Raw genomic sequence first — 20458 nt, forward strand, 5'->3', positions numbered from 1 at the left:
CCTCATTGGTTTAGGGTAGAACTGGCCAGGTCTTGGCAGAGAAGGAAGAGGAAACCCTGACCACAACCTGGCGTGGCCTATCCCTTGTGGCTAACAGAAATTTCCATAGCACCCTTGGCCCATACACATCTATCTACACCTAACACCACTAATTTTCAATGAATCTCTTGGCATCATTTCTTTGACGTTTCCATAGCCCCCAAAGGTACAATATTCAAAGCTTGAAACAAACGAAATCGGCACGGTTATATGTCAATTCTTCCGTCTGAGATGACCTTTGATATGTGGAGTTTTTAACGAATACAGAATACTTCAGGGTAAATTCTTTGCATCTCGTTTGAGTGTAGAATTGTTATATTTCAACATAAGCAGCGGTTATAAAGTTTAGCAATGAAAACGACGGTACTCAGATCCCGCAAGCTACTATGATAGATCATTTTTGAAGGCGCCTAGGTCATTTGGGACTACTTCAAATCGGCCCACACCGGCGACTTGGCAACGAATTCTTTCCAGGTTGTCAGCGGTTCATCTAAGATCTATACAATGAGTTAGCCATCGGCAAGAGTAGAGGGTGGACTTGATCTGGAATCAAATCAAGGTTCCGTGCTAAGCGAGACTTACCGATTGGCTTTCCCTCAGAGATTCATTTCCGAAATAACCGAACTCGGGCATCAATCGCATGTTTTGCAGCATCTCTTCCTGTACAGCATCTGGCGCCCCGGTCGATGCAAGAATACCCTTGAAAACGGCCGTTGGAAGTTCCGAGAATTTGGCGCCGTGCCCGGATGACGGCTTGACCGACTTGAAGTCGTCGACAATCTGCTCAGGCGTATAGTAGTCGGTGGCTCCAAAGAAGCGTTTTCCTAATGACTTCTCTCGGTTGAGCAGTATACCTTTAACGAACTTGCCAGTATCGGCTGCTGTGTCGAGCAATGGTATGGGTGAAGTGCCTGGGATGGGGAGTCCCAACATGAATACATTCCCGTCTGGATTCAGCCTCATCATCCTGCCAGGGAGATTGGACATGTAAAATCCAGGCAAGAAGAAGGAGGCAGGAATGCCGATCTGGCGAATGTACTCCTCAACGGTCGCTTTCGAATCAAAATGCAACACTTTGTCCAGCTTTCCACCAGAGACTATGTGAAGGTCAGAGAATCGTCTTAATTGAAGCAGTCAATTGGGCACAGAACATACGTTTTGTAACGTTTAACAGGCTGCTCCAAACCAAGTGCTGAACATTGAACTCCTGTAACAGTGATGTTAGCAGAAATCAAGAGTAAGGTCACGGATAATTGTGCTGAGGTACCTTTGAGATATCTGCCACATTTTTTCCCTGTTGAATTTCCGCATCCGCATTACCCTTTTCCCAGAAGTTCGTCACCACAAAGACCGCATATGCTCCCTGCAAGGCTGATCGTAAAGAGCCTTTGTCCTCCATGTCGGCCTACTCGACATGGTCAGGTTAATTCCACAATAACCGGAATAAAAAATAGAGTGAGCGTACCACCACACATTCGACACCTTTTGCAGTCAGATCTTGAGCGCTCGGCTTCGAAGGATCTCTAGTCACTGCTCGAATAGAAAACTGCGCAGCAGCTTTGGGATCGCCGAGGATCGACTTGATGACGGAGCCACCCTGGAGACCAGTTGCTCCGAAAACGACGAGAAGTTTTTTTGAGGCCATGGTAGTGTTAATTGATATGTTCTGGAAATCGGTGGATATGATCTTTGTAGTAAGTACATAGCTCTCCCTTTTATATTGAAGACAGATGAGTTAGTAGGTTACATTGCTTTGTAATGTGGCACAGTTTTTCTTTTGTTCTTCCAATTCTCACACTCATTAAGCTTCCGGCTGATTCTTGGTGACTGATGCTAATCGCTCGTAATAGTCGGGATAGCACGTCGATATGACAGATGGCGGCAAGAGTCAGATCTGGACAAAGGAGTGGCGCCCTCGCAGCAGTTACCAGATTAGGCATAGATTTCGCCCGCCACGCTTACCTGATTAGGCCACCGTTGCGATGGGGCCCCTTAGTTTTCCTATTTGCTAGAATTATGTGTATTTGCTATAGAGTTTACTGTGACTTTCCCTCTGTTTTGTCCAACGAAGGCAGAGGACCAGTTTGCCAAAGCGCCGACAAACCCGCAAGCCCACCCAAAGTCGGAGCCGAGCGAGCCCGATCGCTGAACTGTTCATTATGCTAACTACTATTCTTTAAGGACATCATAAATATTGTTATGACGAGGGTAATCCCACGCACGTAGGATACTGCTCAGCCGACCGCCCGGCCCGTCCTCTACTGATTAAGCAATATATCTATCCGCATTTCGGGGGAATAATCTATCCGCCGTTGTTCGTAATGGAAAGAGTTCGTGCCTTCCGGGGTCGACATTTCTCCAACTCATTCTTGGGTATAACTTTGCCCGTACTGTTGACTTTCGGTAGAAAACGTGTTAGTGCAGTCTGGAATGCTACCTCCGCTCAGAGATAGGTGTCTTTTCGAACCGTTATGCTCTGGAAGTTCTGGTAATAATAGGAAATGTTTAACTGTTTAAGTAATATCACGTGATTTATTGAGTTGCCGATATCGGTACGGATACGAATAGTCTGGTTTTTAGGGTCGATATTGTCCGACCTAATTTCTATTTTTCGTATACAAATATCGAATATTATTCCAATGCTTTTTAAGGGTCGAATAGCGAATACGAATATAGGGGAAAACTGCCGATATTCGTATTCGCAACAGCCTGAAGCTTTCAATCATTATTCCCGGACATAAGTCTAAATGCAGCCATATATTGGTTTAATCATGTTCCACTGATTACAATTCACGATCACTAATCAAGTGTTTTGACTCCCCGCTCGCCTTGGTGAGGAGAGAGGCATAAAGAGGAAAGCATGGCTGAGAAAGAGAACCGACCCCATCTTGTCCGACAGACCGAGCTCAAGTATTGACGCTTAGGTAAGAAACGCCTGCAGTGTCGGCAGGACGCAAAATGGCGGACGATCTTGTTTTGTCATTAGACCTCTCGTGCAGGTCGATATGCTCAGCTAACATAGCCTTGAAGATTACGGGTGCAACTAGCCATGTCGGCTTCGCAGTCCTTGTGGCAACCCTCAAAGCTGGCCATCGCGTCCGCGCTTCCGTGCGGCGTCGAGACCAAATTGACGAGATAAAGACTCATCCGTTATCAAGTCTTTTTTTGCGAACCTGGACTTCGTTGTCGTGCCTGATATCACTGCGTTCGGAGCGTTCGATGCTTGTCTGCACCGTGTGACTTATATTGAACATGTTGCAAGTCCTCTACCAAGACCAGTGAGCAATGGAGTTGAGCGAGATGATGCATGTCAAGATAGATGAGCTGACAGAGGATTAGACAGAGGATCCTGAGAATGATATCATCATCCCCGCCGTGCGAGGGACTATTAGCATCCTCAACTCAGCCTTAAAGGTCGAATCAATTCGTCGCGTAGTGATCACATCTTCCGCGGTGGCAGTCATACCGAGGTCAGCGTTGTCGAAGGGCGATTCCGAGAATGTGTACACAGCTAACTCTCGCGTGCGACCGCTTCCTTCAGCTCCGTGGGACGATCATTCCTCGGCCTATCGTGCTTCCAAAGTCCTTGCACTTGATGCTACAGATCGCTTCCTTGCGGAGAGAAGACCGCACTTCTCGATCTTGAATGTCATGCCAGGATATGTTATTGGCGCAAATGAACTGGTTAATGATCCCAGCAAGGTTGGCTCGGGTAGCAATGGAGTCGTCATGGGTGTTGTTATGGGCCCGAAGACTTCGGTTGCTCGCCCTTGCGTTGTTGTAGATGTCCAAGATGTTGCCCAGATCCAGGTGGCAGCGCTGGATGAGCGAAGGGTCGAAGGAAGCAAAAGTTTTCTGTTGGATACAGACAGTGTGCATTTGACGATGCGATCGACATTGTCAAAAAATATTTCCCTGAGGCGGTTATCGATACCCGCGGTACACCTACGCTTGGATGTGAGCGACTCAATCAGAACATTTGGCCCTTTGAAGAATTACGAAACGCAGGTCAGGAGTGTCGTCGCTCACTATCTTGCATTACAGCGCAAGTCACCAGGCAAGACAAAGTAGACCTGCAGCGATCGTCCCTGACAACTGAGTCGGTCGTCGCGGGAATGTTTCGGGTTGTTCGTACAAATGACATCCAATTCTGGCAGCCGGTCTGGCATATAAAGGGACGTAAATTGCGGGCAGTTTGTTGGTTATAATATATTTTGTAAGACTTTTCGCTAGGGCGAAGACCATGCAAATCAGGTTCTTTACAGAGAATGCGGGCCTCAGCTTGTGAGTAAGGCCATAGTGGACGTCGATCGACGAGTCCTTTGTCTGTTTTGGACTGTACGGAACAGGCAATTGTAGCCACAAACGAAGCCTCGATCTTGCCAAGGAAGTTCATTGTTGCATTATTGACCGCCGTTCGCGTTCGCATTCGCAAACCCGGATCCGTTAATTTCCGGACGGCGCTTAGGGTTGTGATCAGGCTGGGTTGTGTGTGACAGTGTTGTTCTCGTCGATTTAATGCCAACTAAAGATCTTCATAATGAACGAGGCAATATCAAACATAGAAGCCTTATTCGCGTGGAGTCACATACTTGATAATTCATTTTTGTGGAGCAAAATTTACAATTGTGAATGAATCTGGAGATTAAACTATGATACAAGAGAGAGAGAGAGACCAGCCCAGATGACATTAAAAACAGAACTCCAAATCCCAATAACCTGCTACCGATAACCCATCCATTAAAAAAAGTTGAAAAATGTACAGAGAAAAGTCATCTCAATATGGCATGCTTTCAAGCCGCCGCCTCAATCGTGGTAAGCTTGCGCTGTCCGGACCAGAACTTTGCAATATCGAGAATGGTGTCATCCACAAGCCATCGCCACTTCTTTGCAAATTCTTCAGTTATTTCCCACGCCATAGGCTGCGTTGCATCATTCCCCCAGATGCGAAACCCATCGTCTAGTAAGTCTGAGCAAAACTCGATTTCATCCAAGCCCCCTGAATGCAGTTGCAAGAGCAGACTGTCGCGCAGAGAGGCGAACGGGATAGCGTCAACGTACTGTATGTGAGGGATAATGCCTTGCAGCTGGGTCGGGTATAAGGAGGGCGGAATGTCCATTGGGTCCGACGACGGTGGAAGGACGAAGACTTGAAACCGCGGGAGGTCATGAGTCAGAGGAAGCTTTGTGATATTATGGCACATGGCCGGTCCGACTTGCTGGCATGGTAAGAGGAGCCTCGTTGGAAGTGAGAGCTGCCGTTGTTGCTCCTGTTGCGGCTCTTGAATTTTGTCGTCCTGTTGACGGCGCAACTCTTGCTGGTAATGCTCACGCTGGATTTGCTGCGGTGTGGCAACTACTTGCGAGCGGGGGAACAGTTCAGGATTGATATTAAATGATGACAAGGAGGACTCAATATCGGCTAAGGCAGGCGGACTATTACTTTCGCTAGTAACCGAGCCACTGTCACTGGTAGCCGAGCTCGCCGTAGAACTAGATCTTGCACTCGACTGGCTACTAGATCGTGGCAAGGACGAGGGTGAATAAGACGACGTTGATTTCTTCACCGACGTCGCTGGTGCCGCGCGTGGCTCTTTATCTTTATCTTTAGCGAGACGTCGTCCTGTAATAGCGGTCAGCAATTGTCAGCAATCAAAATCACGATTATATAAAGACATACGCCGCGCGCGCTGGGCAACTCTGTTTTGTATCCGTCGGCGGAGCAAGGGATCTTTGATGCCCATCCACTCCTTGCGCTCCTCGAGCGTCATGTCGTCGATGTCAGACGGGTTCATGGAGGTCATTGTGTCAACAGAATACTTGGACAATCGGCTATAGTAATACTGCCAAAAGGGTGCCGGGAGGGGGGGGAACGCGCAGGGCGGGGAGATATAAATATCTCGGGGGGTTTCGAGAACGCCAAAACGTTCCACGGAGGTCCATGTGCGTGCCAACAACCACGGGCGCTTGGCGACGAGGTTACGTAGCCTGCAGCTCGGGATCGTTCCCAGCGGAGGCAAAGCATAATTTCAGCCGTGCGGCGACACGGACGAAAGGTACGCCGTCGTATTCAGTCACCTAACCCACACGAGAAAAGCTTAACATTTCAGCGATTTTATTCACAAAAGAGCGTACCGCGCAAAATAGAGTTGGCGCCATCCCCAGACTAGTTAACTATTAATTTTGTGGTGAAGGCACTCTTAGCGCCTCTGTATGTTGTAGCGCAATCTATAGAAATGCTACAGAGTGTTTCGCGGTCTACACCCACAGAATGTCGTACTAACAGACTATTGAGCTGCTTGTTAATATTGCATTCGCACAATTGGTCACGCAAAACTTTGAACAAAGGAAACTTTCAATTGTAACTGGCCAGCAACAATGCAATATATATAAGCTTGATTAAAATTGCTGCTGAACCTAAATGCTCAATGCTGTACGCTCCTTCTTAAACCGTCGACCAAAACTCGCTCGGGAATACGACAAAGTTCCGCCGACGGAGTTGCAACAGCCGTAAACGCCGACTAGCGTCGCAGGAGTAAAACTCTATTTGTATGGCCTCCTTTCGTTGGATGAGTCAGATGATTACGTACAATTAGCCGTCGCTGAGTCATACCAAGTCTGAAATTGGCCACCCGTCACACGCCAACAAATGTCACCCCTCGGATTTTTCGCTGCTTACGGAGCTCGGCTTCGTAACAACCCGCGGCCGGCCGCAAATAATGCTACTTCCCTCCTCCAGACACAAAGACGGACGGTTCACGTGTCAGTTCATGCCAATTCGCTTCAAAATCAACAATGAACGAAACCATCTAATCTCTGAGCCAGACACGGTCTACAGAATAGTCGACACATGACATAACTCCAACGGAATGCGAACTCGAAAACGCAACGTATTCCTGGCCGGGGAGTACCGACTTGTTCGCACCCTAACCCAACTGTGCGCTCACTCTCGCATGTATTACGTCACCGGGTACACATGAGTTCCGTCCCCGATCTCCACAAAGGACGCCAGTTGGCCACTTTCCCGATAAAGAATGTTTATTCATCATCAATCCATCCCACGCCCCCACAACAAAGCTTGCGCGTTTAGATTCATTGTCTAATTCTCCAGACCACCGGTACACTTGCATCCTTGCCATGCGGATTCGGCAAAATTATGTTAAACCGTATATTGCTCTATTCTAGATCCTCATGGGGATTACTTGACAAAAAATTAAGATATGTGACATAGTTACTAGCCGTGACAATTATATATCAATAAATGCACTTGGTACAAAATAAAAAAAAGAAAATGAACGAATAGCGGATCATATACAAGAATAATTAACAAAACGTACACATGCACTTATACATATACATATAACCCCAATTATTGAACAAAACGGCATATCAAAGTTTCACGTTAGATAGAATATACATGTATCTTATACTATATGTAATGTAACCCTTTCGTAATAGCAGACAATAAACTTTGCATTCCATGCTAAATAGACTCACAACGACCACCAATTTTTCAGTGTCGTGTCTATACAACCTCACGCGTGAATCTCGTTTACCCCGCCGCCTAGCGGTGGAAATAGGTCGCCGAGACCAGATCCAGGTGACCTTGGCGCATTTTTGTCCTCTTCCTTAGCCTGTCCCAACGTCGGAAACCACACCTTGTTTCCTTCCTCACGCGTGATTTCCTTGAAACATCGGTTGAAAACATCCTCATAGTAAACACACGGAATGCCTTCCAGACCTTCACGCACGTTCTCTGGCAGCGCTTCCCAGTCAGCCATGTTTGCCTTGGGAAAGAATATTGTCTTCGCTCCGTCGCGCTTCGCGGCAACACATTTTTCTCGGAGACCACCTATACGTCGGATTCGGCCTGTGACCGTGATTTCTCCTGTCATCGCGATAGTAGGGTCAATCGTACGATTGAGGGCAAGCGAGAGGAGAGAAGTTGAGATTGTAACACCAGCAGATGGTCCATCCTTTGGTACGGCGCCCTCAGGACAATGTAAGTGAATTCGGGCGTGGTCGAAAAATCGGTTTTCCGGGAACCGCGACGCAATGTACATCTTGGCGAACGTGTACGCAATCACAGTTGACTCTTTCAACACGTCTCCAAGCATACCTGTTCGCTTGAAACTGGCGGTCGCAGATGGAGATAGTGGCGCTTCGAGGACTGATTCAATCATCATAACATCGCCACCCAGTGCAGTCCAAGCTAGGCCGGTGACAACTCCAACTGGCGGCTCCGTGTCATAAAGCTTGTCAAACACATAGATTGGCGGCCCAACATAATTGTGCAGGTTCTCAGGGTTGACGTTCACATGTACCGTGCTTGGAACTTTGTACGGCACTCGTAGGACTTCACTGGACGATTTCTCAGGCGAGTCCGCGTTCGCCTTACCCTCTTCGGTCAACAAGTTTAACTCAGCAGCACTAGGGTCTTCCTTCAAATCCTTGACAATCTCGAATGCAGCCTTCCGGTAAACCTTCTCGATCTGCTGCTTCAAGTTGCGCACACCACTCTCCGCACAGTAACTCTTGATCAAAATATCGATGGCCTCTGGGGTAAGGTCTATATCTACATCCTTCAAGCCAGATTGTTCTCGCGCCTGTGGAGCAAGATACTTGCTCGCAATAGCCTTCTTCTCTTCGGCAATATATCCCGAAACCTGTATAACTTCCATGCGATCAAGCAATGGCCGCGGAATAGTATCCGTCATATTCGCAGTGCAAACAAATAACACCTTCGACAAGTCGACTGGAATATCCATATAGTGATCCAAGAAACTGTGGTTCTGCTCCGGGTCCAACAATTCCAACAGAGCGGAAGCCGGATCTCCCTGGTGGCCTCGACCAATCTTGTCAACCTCATCAATAAGGATCAACGGATTCTCAGTCTGACACTTCTTCAGCGACTGAATAATCCGCCCAGGAAGAGCACCAACATACGTCCGACGGTGACCCTTGATCTCAGCGACGTCTGTCAGTCCACCGACACTAAATCGCTGGAATTGTCTGTTAAGAGCGCGAGCGATAGACTTTCCGATAGACGTTTTACCCACACCAGGAGGTCCAACGAAGCACAGAATCTTGCCGTCCACATTACCCCGCAGCTTGCCCACCGCAATAAATTCCAAGATACGATCTTTAACGTCCTTCAGACCATAGTGATCGTTCTCGAGAACATCGGTTGCATGCTTGATCGAATAGTTTTCCGTCGACTTGAGACCCCATGGAATCTGTGTAATCCAGTCAAGATAATTCCGCGTCACATTGAACTCCGACGCAGATGGTTCAAGGTTCATCAGCTTGTTAAGCTCCTCGTCGAACACCCGCTGAGCCGCAGTCGGCATACTGAGCTTTTCTGCACGCTCCTTGAACTTCTCTACCGTCTTGTCCTTGCCGTCAGATTCGAGACCAAGCTCACGGCGAATACCACGCATCTGTTCCATGAGATAGTACTCCCGCTGTCGCTTCTGAAGCTTGCTTTCGACGTCTTTGTTGATCTTAGCTTGCAGCTTCGCGTTCATAAGCTCCTTCTTCAAAAGAACAAGACCCTTCTTCAGTCGCTCGCCAATATCTTGTGTGTCGATCAGTTCTTGAAGTTCTAGGCTGTCACCAGCAGAAACGGCAGCAGCGAAATCCGAAAGTCGGACAGGTTCATCAAACACATTCCCAGACGCCAGGGACAACGTGAATGCAGTGATCTGATCCCGAAAGAGGGGGTTCATTGCTGAGATCTCCTTGAGTAGACTAACAATCTCAGAGACGACAGCACGAATGGTGGGCTCACTCTTGTCTACAGGATCATCGGGCCGATTGACAACATGCACCATAGTGACTTTGTTGCGCAAGAACGCCATTGGCGCTTCTTCCGCCGCATCTAACGTTGTCAGGAACATGTCTTTATCTCTTAGATAGCGTAGCTAATACTCACCTTCTAGGATCACATCGAAACTAGTAACTTCACTAGAACCGGGAGAGGCAACCGGCTCACTAACGTCGTCTTTCGCAACAACAACTTTTTCGACTTGAATCCTCCGGTGGGGATACAGGACAATAGTCAATCCCTCCTTGTGATTAGCATCCTTAATATCGCTCTGAGGAAATATGCTCGTGATCTGCGCCAGAACACCGTTATGATATATCTCGTCTTCATGCATGATGGCTTCCGTGGTGGGGCTCGCTTCTCTATTTAGAAAAACACCGACATACGGATGTCCGCGCTTTACTAGCTCCTTCACGGCCTCAATATGACGTTCATCATGCAACACAACCGCCTTGTAGAAACCGGGAAACAACGGCCGTGATACGATAGGCAGCGCCATTAACTCCGGGATTTCATCCGGAACACCATTTCCAATCTTTGACATGCCATTAGGAGCCGGACTAGCAAAGTCTGGCACTGCCTTCCGCGAGCTAGACGAAGGGGGTGATGATGAAGAGACCTTGGATTCTCTAGACTTAGACTCTTCCCTTGCACCCTTACCGCTCTCGGTTTCCTTTGCGGCAGGCTCGCCCTCAGCGGCATCACTTGATTCCGTTTGCTGTGATTTCCGCGGACCTCGCTTTCGAACCGCCTTGGGCTCCTTAGCAGATGTGCCGTCGTCAGCCGATTTGTCATCAGATTTGATTTCGACTGCTTCCTCGTCCTTAGCCTGTGCCTCGGCTTCAGTAGATTCAGATACGTCTTCTTTCACGCCGTCTTTATCACTTGGTGGTACGTTATTGCTACTGTCGTCGCTGTCGTCAGATTTGCTGCCGTTCCGTAGACCAGCCGTGTTAGAGAAGGCGCGTCGATACGACACCGGAACGACGACAGGTCGTGTGCGGAGAGTAGATAATATGTAGTGTGATGCCGGAGACAAAATCAATGCTGGTCTAGCACGCGCAAGTGCGGCAGCTCGCGGTAGTGCTCGAATCATAGCTGTATATATGACGCACGGGGACGGTAGGAACTCTTACAGTCTAGAAGTGGCGGAATGAGGAAATTGAACTATGTACAAAGCAAGCACGTAGATGACCGCGCAGCTGGAAAAAATAAAGAATGATATTGGTGCTTGACGCACACAAGAATCAACGTAAGCAGCAACTCAATGGCGGATCCCGCGGATGGAATGGTGCCGAATTCGATATCGTGTGAGATGGCGATGCAAGCGCAGCGGATGGCGTTGAGCAACGACAAGCGTGGGCAAGGGTCGGTCGAGGTCTCTCAGTCAGCAGCCGAGTCACATGAATCACAAGCTGATCACAATTTACATCATTCCGAATCTGAAACCAATATTCTGGCATATTAAATGCTGTCAGTAAGTACAATATTGATTCATGCATCTAGCGTATCAATGGCATAGATAACGGATAAAATAGTCCTAAGGGCCAGGTGATCAGTTGATCACTAACGGAGCAACAGACTGACTATACATCCATTCGATTTTGCTACATGGGAAGTGCAGCAACTTGGAATACAGTTGTCGTCTTCATCATCACAATCCATTAAATCAATTAAGTTGGGCCAGATCACGTTATACATGACTAAATACGCTGGAAATCATTATACACTTTCACATCATCATTTAACATGCATTAGCTTATTTCGAGGTGGGAAATACGGTTGAACCCATGTCACATTGCGGAGTGGGACCACCCTCCTTTGGCATGATGTCGAAATCGAAAATGTCTGCTGGGATAGAATAGCTGACGCAACTGTTTGGAATATCAACGATGGAGGAAATATGGGTCTCGACGGGAGCAGCAGACAGGAGGAGGTAAGCCTGCTCCCCGCTGTATCCGAACTTCTTGAGATACTCAATGGCGTTAAGGACAGCCTGTCGGAAGGCGACCTTGGCGTCAAGAAAGTGCTGCTTGCCGCTCTCGTCCACGGAGATACCCTGGAAGGTGAGATACCGAGAAGGACCGTAGTGTGCCTCGACAGGGCCAGGAAGGAAGACGGGGTTGTATATTGAAAGGTCCTTCATACCATTCTTAATGAGTCCAAGCTTGAGGGTAATAATACCGTGCATTTCAATAGCACCGCAGAACGAAATCTCGCCATCTCCCTCAGAGAAGTGAATATCACCGACAGAGAAACCAGCGCCATTAACATAAACGGGAAGATATGCCTTCGCACCGCGAGACAAGTTCTTAATGTCAATGTTACCACCGTGCTCACGAGGAGGAACCGTCCGGACACCCTCCTCGGCAATCTTCTTAGCAAGCTCAGGAGAAACAGCCTGGCCAGCGTAGGCACCTTCAGGATTCGGGAGAGCAGCAACAGTATGTGGGGTGTTGATGGAGGCATGGAACTCAACAAGCTTGGACTCGCGCTCCTTCCAGATATTCATCATCTCATATGACGGAAGAGTACCAACGATACCTGGGTGAATGAAGCCAGGAAACTTGACGTGGGGAATGTGACGGGATGAGGCAAAGATACCGTTAAAATCCCAAATAGCCTTCTGCATGTTAGGGTAAATATCGCCCAAAAATGCGCTAGACTTGGCAGGATCCATGATGGCGGTGTAACCCCATGGCTCGTCGGGGAAAGGCTGAACATCCTGGATCTCCATGACAAGAAGGTCACCGGGCTAATTCTGTTAGGAAATATATCCGTTGAATGTAGGATATTTATTAAACGCACCTCGGCACCTTCAACCTCAATTGGACCACTCAGGCAGTGAATACCCATGGGGTTGACATTTTTGATGTCGTCGGCGTCATCGGTGTTGAAGACCTGGCCACCAGAAGAGTCGAAGCACTCAACCTTGAAGACCTCACCAGGCTTGACTTTGCACTGCAGTCGGACATATTAGCATACATTTTGGCGACATTACGATGTCAATTGCGGGTTATTGGCAACTGAGAGTAAGTAACAGAACAACATACGTAAAAAGGAATCTCTGGGTGCCATCGGGTGTGAAGGCCGGGCTGTTGGTGATAAGGCTTCTTAAGGTCGACCTTAATGATAGTAGGGATAGGATCTATGTGACGGAAAGAGACATCATTAGCAATTGCCCATTTGAACTTGTAGACAGACAATTAATTGCATAACATCATCTATAATTAACATGCACTCAATGCCGGGCCTTGCATTCCGCTATTGTGCCAATTCTCTGTGGCCCGCCGCATCTAGAGTAATGCGCTACTTACCTTTAGCCATATTTATCGTTGTAATCGAGATCAATTGAATTAAATGAGGCACTGACTAGGACTATAGGCAGACGTGCATATGCTCAAGTGGGGAAGAGTATCTCGGACGACAAACGCTGCCGAACGAGAGATATTTTGGCCGGGTCTGTAGTTTCCACAGAGGTTTGGGAGATAAGACCCTTCATCTGGCTCGATAGTTTCTCCGACCCGGTCAGGTCAGACTTTAGGCTTCTAACGTAGGTCAGGCCTCTTGGCCTCACATCCGATAAGGGACAAATATAGCGGACACGCTACACTAACACTTATTTTGGCGTAGATCATGACGTATGTACCATTAGTGGATAGCATATTAGAATGTTGTGCTCGATGCCCTCCAATAATGTAAAGTTTCAGCAACTGTTCTAGATGAGCGAGGTTTATGATTTATTTTGCAATAACCACGAGCTGCGAGGTTATATCGCGACATAGCCATAATGAGTCCACTTATATTTTAAATTTGCTAAATAAATTGTAGTGTGATATCGGGGGAATTGTCCGCATAATCCGATTTCAGATTATGCGTACCGTATTTTTCATATGACATTAATGCATTCAATCACTGTTTGTGAGGGATGACGGGGATGATATATGTGCCCGATAATGAGACTTGGCTCAAGCCACGGCCATTTGGTCGTTCAGACGTCAATGCTTCACAACATATCGCATTATTGTTGCTTGACAGGATCTCGAGAGCATGAGAAGTTACAAATGGTGACAATTCGTGATACTAGGCGACGACTTCCTATGCGGCCGCCGGATCCCACAACTGTGACAGACTGATTATCTTCTGTGGCTGGATTATCAACACTGAATTGCGCGCAAGAGCGTTGTTGCTGTTTTATATGAAAATTGTAATTCGATGGTAATAGCTGTAAAACACCAGTCGCCGAATACTACTTGAAGTCGTAGTAACAGATCGTTTGGTGGCATGAAACAATATATAGATCGGCAGCTATTCTTCCTAAGTCTAAACTTGCACACCGAATGACCACTTTTAATATATTGCCAAAAATAACAAGCTTTCTATGGCCAGCCTAAGCGGCCATAATCAGAGGGGCCCTCACCTGTGCATTTCACTAGTGCCAATGAGTAACTGTGCACAAAAAGTTCCAAATTGTATCAGGTCCTCGCCAGCGGAGTAACTTTAGATCATGTATCTCCAGACTGTCATACGAAGAAGGAATGAAATTGGGGATATGCACGTCATTTTCGGAAGCGCTTTCAATATATAGAATATTGCGTATGCTGATCCCGGTTTTCTACAAACCGATTCCTTAGGCATCTACCAAGCGAATGGCGAGCACAAGATCGGGTATGACTTCCGTTCCCACAACAAACCTAATGTGACCAATCACGCCAAACATAATACTTTTCATTGGAAAGTAGAGGATGCAACAAGTGAATGTCCGCCTGTTTCTAATGGCACGCAAAATGAGATAATCTCATACAGTTGCATGTTTCGTAACAAATTCTCATATCCTTCTTTCCATGTCTTCACATTTAATCGATCCTTGTATTCCGAATAGAACTCCATTTTATGAGATCGTAAATAGCGATGAACCTTCATCATGTAGACCGTCTCTTCGTCATAATACGAACTTGCATGCTTGCATGTTAGAGACAGCGCAACAAGATCGTCATAGCCATAAATATAGCTTATTATAGTTGCAACAACCTCAGTTGGCAACGAAAAGAGAGTGCGTTTGCCAGTCAACGAGATGATGCTCGTACTGGTACTCTGCATTATGGCTGATTAACAACAGTCTCAACAAATATTAAAATCGTGTGATATGGCTTGTGCAATTCTAGAAACCACCTATAGCTCGAGAAGGTTAGGGTTAACCAATTTACCCGTCAGGAATGCACACTTACTTGATTTAGACGGCCACCAAACCGCGGATTTTGAACGCGAGAACAAAATGCCGAGATGTGGTGGTCCCGCCCTGCATGCCACTTGGCACAAGGCCTGATGGCAAGGATTCAAGCCTCAACCGGTAAAAGACTTGTACATATGGCATATACTTATGGTCCGAGCTGATTTTGAATAATGTATTGAGCATGCGCGTCACTTCTAGAAAGCAGAGAACCCCTACCCTCATGCGCCGGAGTTCACTGTTAGTGGATTGGCCGAGGGCGGGCGGCGCCCATCTGCATGCCCACTGGACCTTAAATTCATAAAGGCCAGTTTTCCTATTCCACTTACTTGTTTACAGGTCTGTATCAAGTACTAGCGGTGCAATTGTGGAGAATCATAGTCTTGGACACCTTACGGACCAAAGATCTTATCGACAACAGCAAGAGCATGGAGACTTCTCAGTTACTGGACAATCTATACTCGTCCAGTACCTCGAATACTATATCACCTGCAGGCAGTTATGACGTGATGTCTAAAGGGAAATGGGCCACCTTCGGGGACGGGACAGAAGCCACTGCCCTGCTTGAGCAGAGCGTGCTCGCCGACGAAGATATGGTCGCGGCTGTTATTGATATAGATGCTGAGTTAGAGAGTTCTATATGTCGGAAGCTGGACTGGCGGCTGCTGCCGGCATTGAGTATAATGTATCTCTTCAAGTGAGTATCACAATGATCGACATGTATTACTTATCAAGACTAAAGAAGGTAGTTCGTTGGACAAGAGTAATCTAGGAAATGCCAAAACAGACGGCATCGATATTGATCTCGGCTTTACGGGCAATCAGTATAACCTCCTGTTGTCTGTATTCTATATCCCATACGTGCTCTTTGCGTTGCCACTTACGCTCCTAGGAAAGCGATATGGAGTCACACGCGTTCTACCGGCTTTAATGTTTGGGTTTGGGTTAATGTCTGTCATTTCTTCTGCTTGCCAGAATTGGGGGAGCTTAATGGCAGTTCGATGGTTCCTGGGAATGTTCGAGTCTGCATTCTTTCCACTTGTGATCTACTACTTGACCACGTTTTATCGTCGCGGTGAACTAGCAGGACGTCTGGCTGTGTTCTACGCTGCGTCAAATGTAGCTTCTGCGTTCTCCGGACTATTAGCTTTTGGCGTCTTCCAGATTAATTCTCGGCTTGAGGGATGGCGATGGTTGTTTATCATTGAAGGGATATGTACCGTGCTTGCAGCTATTGGTGCTGCTTTCTTCCTCCCGCGAGACGTGTCGTCTGCCCGCTTTTTAACAGCCGAGGAGCGTTCACTGGCATTCATTCGCATTCAGAGAGACTCTTCTGCTGTTGTTAACGAGCCTCTCAAAATTCGTGAGGCGTTGAAGGTCTTCAGACATCCGATCTCCTGGGGCTGGCTGATCCTCGAGGTTTGTCTTGGTGTTCCTCTTCAATCAGTCACGCTCTTTCTACCGCAGATTGTCGAACGGTTGGGCTACTCAACCATTAAGACAAATCTCTATACTGTGGCGCCTAATGCGACTGGTGCTCTGGTACTTCTCATTCTTGCATTCGCATCCGATAGATATAGACTTAGATTTCCTTTTATTGCGATTGGGTTTGCATTACCAGTTATTGGGTTCATCTCCTATATGTCTGTCACAGACGTCGCTGCTCATGTCAACGAAGCATACTTTGCTTGCTTTCTCATGACTGCGGGTACTGCTGCGCCCTCTGTTCTTCTTTCCACGTGGTTCTCGAACAATATCCCTTCGGAGGGTCAGCGAGCAGCGCTAACTGGCGTTGGCGTCCCGCTTGCGAATCTCATGGGTCTTGTTTCCTCCAATATTTTCCGCGATCAAGACAAGCCGCAATATGTCCTTGCGTTAGTCGTTACTGCTGGCTTTGGCGCAGTGGGAGCCATTGTCAGCGCGCTAATTGGGATGTGGATGAGGTTTGACAATATTCGACGGGAGAACAAGCAGAACACTTGGGTTCGGGGACAAGTCGCTACTATGGCGTTGGGTGAAGGAGCGGCGCATCCTGGATTTAGATGGTTTTTGTAAGACGGGTCTGGTCTTTGTTGCTTGTTTGATATCCCGCTCTCACGTGACAAAGTGTCTTGTTAAATCGTGATGATTACATGTGTAGGATATATCCGAAGTAAGCTATTACATAACAACGCATTGGAGTTATTTGAATACTTTTTACGTAGATTATGATTGTTTGAGTAAAATGCAAAAGAATAAAAAGAGTTCCGTCTGATATTCATATAGTAAACCCTTACCTTAACCCTTAAGCAAAATCAATGAAAAGAATAATTAGAGTTCCATAATCTAGCCTGCAACTTGTCTGGTAAACGTTTAGGGGATCCTGTGCAGCCATGTTGGCACACTATCCCCAAGATTACACTAAGAACACTGGCAGGGCATTCACTGACCCTAGACGCATCGAAAGGCAGCGGTAAGGATTAAGAAGGCGGGTGAAACGACCTGCCAAGGCATTATGAAGTCAAGTCTAGGCGGTGGATACGATTACGGTACCGTCAACTTTGAGATTCGTAAATATCGCAAAAATGAAGCTCTAATCGTAAAGTAATCGTATTCCTTATTAGGAAGGTAGGGTTATTACCCTTTGTAGATGAAAACTCTGTCCTCTGAAATATCATCAAGATTGGGTGTATCAATGGTTAGGGTTTTGAGATCTCAATGTCCATGTAACTACACGATTTTTTGTGAGCAACCAACTTCATTGCTGGTATAGTTAATCGTAAAAACTTTTGCAACCAATCGTATAGTAATCGTATTAGACTATACGATTACGAGTTACGACTAATCGCAAATCGTATCCAACCCTAAAGGCTCCGGCTAATATATCCTGTTCGCTTCATATTAGTGGACGGCTTTTCAAAGGGCCAGCCATGGTCAACAGACGACACATGTAGGCGGGACTTTTGCTATTTTTTAACTACGAGCTTGCACGCAGTTCTTATTCACGCGAATGCAAATCCTATGAATTCACTGCAGACCTGACTCTTCGAGAAAATTGTCACAATCATATTAAGTTAAATGTTCTATTATATTAATGTACAACGTACACAATAAACTAAACTATATCACACGCAAAGTATGCACTCCCACTAATACCTCTATGCAATGACTCTATACACGTCGTTGCTACCAACCATGACCAGCTTCATGTTGCTACCTCTAAAGAACCCTCATCCAATACAAAAGAAAACAAACAACATAACAATGCCATGCAAGAAAACCTTCCACGATGAATCCTAAACTAAGCACCCACATTAATTAAAACTGAAGCACATCTAAATTTTGAAACGAAAATCCAACCGATTATTTCCCTTCTCTTTACCACCACCATTTCTATATTCCATTTGCTCCAGCTCTGTCAAAGTACTCCAAATCATATCTCGCCTATTGTTCTCTCGCATGTAGTAAGTACGGATACTGATTGCCAAGACAATGGATGCAAGGTTCAGGGCCAAAAGTACGTAGTTCCCACGGTGGTAATAAGGCGCGTCATTTTCCATGTAGACATTTGCCGCAGTGAGATTTCCAAGCTGAACGGCAATGTTGTAGATACTCTGCGCAAGTGCACGCCTGTCGGGGTCGTTGGAATTGGCAGACACCCAGGACACCAAGATGGGTTGATAGTATGGATAACCGAGCACCCAAGTATAAGACGCAAATCGCCACCATCTGTTCGCCGAATACGGCAAAAACTGAAGAAAGATGAGATTTGGGAAGACCCAAGTCGCGGACAAAACCGCAAACAGCCACTTAGTACGGTAATGATCTGATAGCTTAGAGAAAGTCGTCGTCCAGAAAATATTCAATGCTGCGTATGGAATAATAAGAAGATTGATAGTCGTGGTGTCGAACATCAAAAATCTCATGTTGATAGGAAAATAGTAGCGCATAGTCACAGATGGAATGAAGCCAATATATCCCAGAATAAAGATCGGAACTAAATATTTGTCGGTCAATGCTCCGAAAACTGAGCCGGCAATTTGCTTGGGAGTCTGTCGTTTGCCGACATCCTTATTAGATTGATTCTTTTTTGATGGATCATCATGTTCCACCCGAGCACGCAAGATAGCTGCCTCCCGAGGCGTAAAAATGTTAGCAATACCAGGAGTTTTCAAAGAAGGGATTAGGAAGAACGTCGCGATGCCGATAGCCGTAGTCAGTAGTCCCTCCAATAATAGAAGCCATTGCCAGTTTTTCAAAGTGCCAACATCCCGCATAAGAAGGATTGCCGATGCCAATAACGCAGAAATGACGTTGGTTCCGGATTGTGTGGCCCAAATCCACGATAACCGAACGGACAGCTCGTCTGACTTATAGAATGAAGATACGTAGAATGCAAGACCAGAAACGAATCCACCTTGGCAAAATCCTAATGCTGCACGGGTAAAAAAGAAAAATGGGCGAGCTGTGATGAGAACCTGAATTGTAGAAACAATGCCCCAGCCCACCATAATGGTGGGCAGCCATCGATCCGGACCAAAACGCTTATTCATTAACTGAGACGGAACTTCGAGAGAAAGAAAGAAGATCAAGAACAAGGACTGTCCAATATTATAGTCATTCGTGGACATACTCGTATCAAGTAGAAAGTCGGAGGAGACAACTTGCTGAATATTGGATCTATCCAAATCGAGAGAAAAGAACATCACACAGGCCAAAATCATAACTCGCAAGTCTGTCTTTCGCAGAACAGTACGTTCTTCTTCTTCGCTCCATGGAATCCTAGATGCTCATAAGTATATTTTCACCTCTTCCTAATCAAATATCGGGACTGGGGACTTACTGGCCATTTGCTAGCGCAGCCTCTATTTCCGCAGCGTGATACTCATACTCATTCCCATCAAATTCCTCCGGAATTACTGTATCTTTCTCATTAAACGCGCCATAGTCCTTTTTGTCAGCTGCTCCACAGTTCGCGTTCTTATCAGTCAACAGCGACGAGGTCTCCCCGGCACCATCACCAAGCACCTCCTCTGAAACTAATGTGGTTTTATCATCATAACTACTATCGCTATCGCCTATACTCCCGCTTGCTGGTACCATTAAGCCGATATAGACTGTCTAAACAATGACGGTGGTACCAGTACTGTTTGTGTCCGACTCCTCGTGCGAATGACTTTAAACTTAGATACCCGCAGCTCTTACTAATTGTCCATGCACGGCTAACTGAAGGCACGAAAGAGTTACCCTACCTTGTTGATCTAAAACTGTCACGGAAGTTGCGAGTCACCACTTGATTTAGACGGCCACCAAACCGCGGATTTTGAACTTGCGAACAAAATGCCGAGATGTGGTGGTCCCGCCCTGCATGCCACCTCGCACAA

The 20458-nt window shown here is 46.7% G+C and overlaps 8 protein-coding genes across 8 annotated transcripts; 2 read left to right on the plus strand and 6 right to left on the minus strand.

The window, feature by feature from the left end:
• Window positions 1–8: 8 nt before the first annotated feature.
• On the minus strand, window positions 9–1684 carry V1508DRAFT_461628 (uncharacterized protein; the record flags this gene model as incomplete). The annotated part of the gene is made up of 5 exons (XM_066942814.1): window positions 9–536; window positions 622–1136; window positions 1195–1246; window positions 1307–1444; window positions 1505–1684. 5 exons carry the CDS (start codon window positions 1682–1684, stop codon window positions 465–467), a joined length of 957 nt encoding a protein of 318 aa, XP_066796157.1. The 3' UTR covers window positions 9–464.
• Window positions 1685–2997: 1313 nt separating this feature from the next.
• Window positions 2998–4600, plus strand: V1508DRAFT_447108 (uncharacterized protein; the record flags this gene model as incomplete). Its single annotated transcript, XM_066942442.1, has 4 exons — window positions 2998–3012; window positions 3070–3154; window positions 3181–3317; window positions 3379–4600. 4 exons carry the CDS (start codon window positions 2998–3000, stop codon window positions 4108–4110), a joined length of 969 nt encoding a protein of 322 aa, XP_066796158.1. The 3' UTR covers window positions 4111–4600.
• Window positions 4601–4615: 15 nt separating this feature from the next.
• V1508DRAFT_370077 (uncharacterized protein) lies at window positions 4616–5957 on the minus strand. Its single transcript, XM_066937458.1, has 2 exons — window positions 5720–5957; window positions 4616–5662 (listed from the first exon to the last, which is right to left on the minus strand). Exons 1-2 carry the CDS (start codon window positions 5841–5843, stop codon window positions 4833–4835), a joined length of 954 nt encoding a protein of 317 aa, XP_066796159.1. The 5' UTR covers window positions 5844–5957; the 3' UTR covers window positions 4616–4832.
• A 1617-nt stretch (window positions 5958–7574) lies between these two features.
• V1508DRAFT_353938 (Lon protease C-terminal proteolytic domain-containing protein) lies at window positions 7575–10409 on the minus strand (the record flags this gene model as incomplete). The annotated part of the gene is made up of 2 exons (XM_066936897.1): window positions 7575–9919; window positions 9974–10409. The coding sequence occupies 2 exons, from the start codon at window positions 10407–10409 to the stop codon at window positions 7575–7577; spliced, it is 2781 nt and encodes a 926-aa protein (XP_066796160.1).
• A 761-nt stretch (window positions 10410–11170) lies between these two features.
• On the minus strand, window positions 11171–13437 carry V1508DRAFT_385847 (Acetamidase/Formamidase). Its single transcript, XM_066937808.1, has 4 exons — window positions 13183–13437; window positions 12919–13013; window positions 12674–12826; window positions 11171–12620 (listed from the first exon to the last, which is right to left on the minus strand). Exons 1-4 carry the CDS (start codon window positions 13190–13192, stop codon window positions 11625–11627), a joined length of 1254 nt encoding a protein of 417 aa, XP_066796161.1. The 5' UTR covers window positions 13193–13437; the 3' UTR covers window positions 11171–11624.
• A 1156-nt stretch (window positions 13438–14593) lies between these two features.
• V1508DRAFT_432365 (uncharacterized protein) lies at window positions 14594–14965 on the minus strand (the record flags this gene model as incomplete). Its single annotated transcript, XM_066941949.1, has 1 exon — window positions 14594–14965. The coding sequence occupies one exon, from the start codon at window positions 14963–14965 to the stop codon at window positions 14594–14596; it is 372 nt and encodes a 123-aa protein (XP_066796162.1).
• Window positions 14966–15115: 150 nt separating this feature from the next.
• Window positions 15116–17346, plus strand: V1508DRAFT_461634 (major facilitator superfamily domain-containing protein). Its single transcript, XM_066942815.1, has 2 exons — window positions 15116–15792; window positions 15845–17346. Exons 1-2 carry the CDS (start codon window positions 15524–15526, stop codon window positions 17148–17150), a joined length of 1575 nt encoding a protein of 524 aa, XP_066796163.1. The 5' UTR covers window positions 15116–15523; the 3' UTR covers window positions 17151–17346.
• Window positions 17347–18141: 795 nt separating this feature from the next.
• On the minus strand, window positions 18142–20413 carry V1508DRAFT_416718 (major facilitator superfamily domain-containing protein). The gene is made up of 2 exons (XM_066940241.1): window positions 19918–20413; window positions 18142–19856 (listed from the first exon to the last, which is right to left on the minus strand). Exons 1-2 carry the CDS (start codon window positions 20175–20177, stop codon window positions 18410–18412), a joined length of 1707 nt encoding a protein of 568 aa, XP_066796164.1. The 5' UTR covers window positions 20178–20413; the 3' UTR covers window positions 18142–18409.
• Window positions 20414–20458: the final 45 nt, after the last annotated feature.

The sequence above is a fragment of the Lipomyces doorenjongii genome, assembly GCF_038497915.1.
Source record: "Lipomyces doorenjongii strain NRRL Y-27504 unplaced genomic scaffold V1508scaffold_21, whole genome shotgun sequence".
NCBI lineage: Eukaryota > Fungi > Ascomycota > Lipomycetes > Lipomycetales > Lipomycetaceae > Lipomyces > Lipomyces doorenjongii.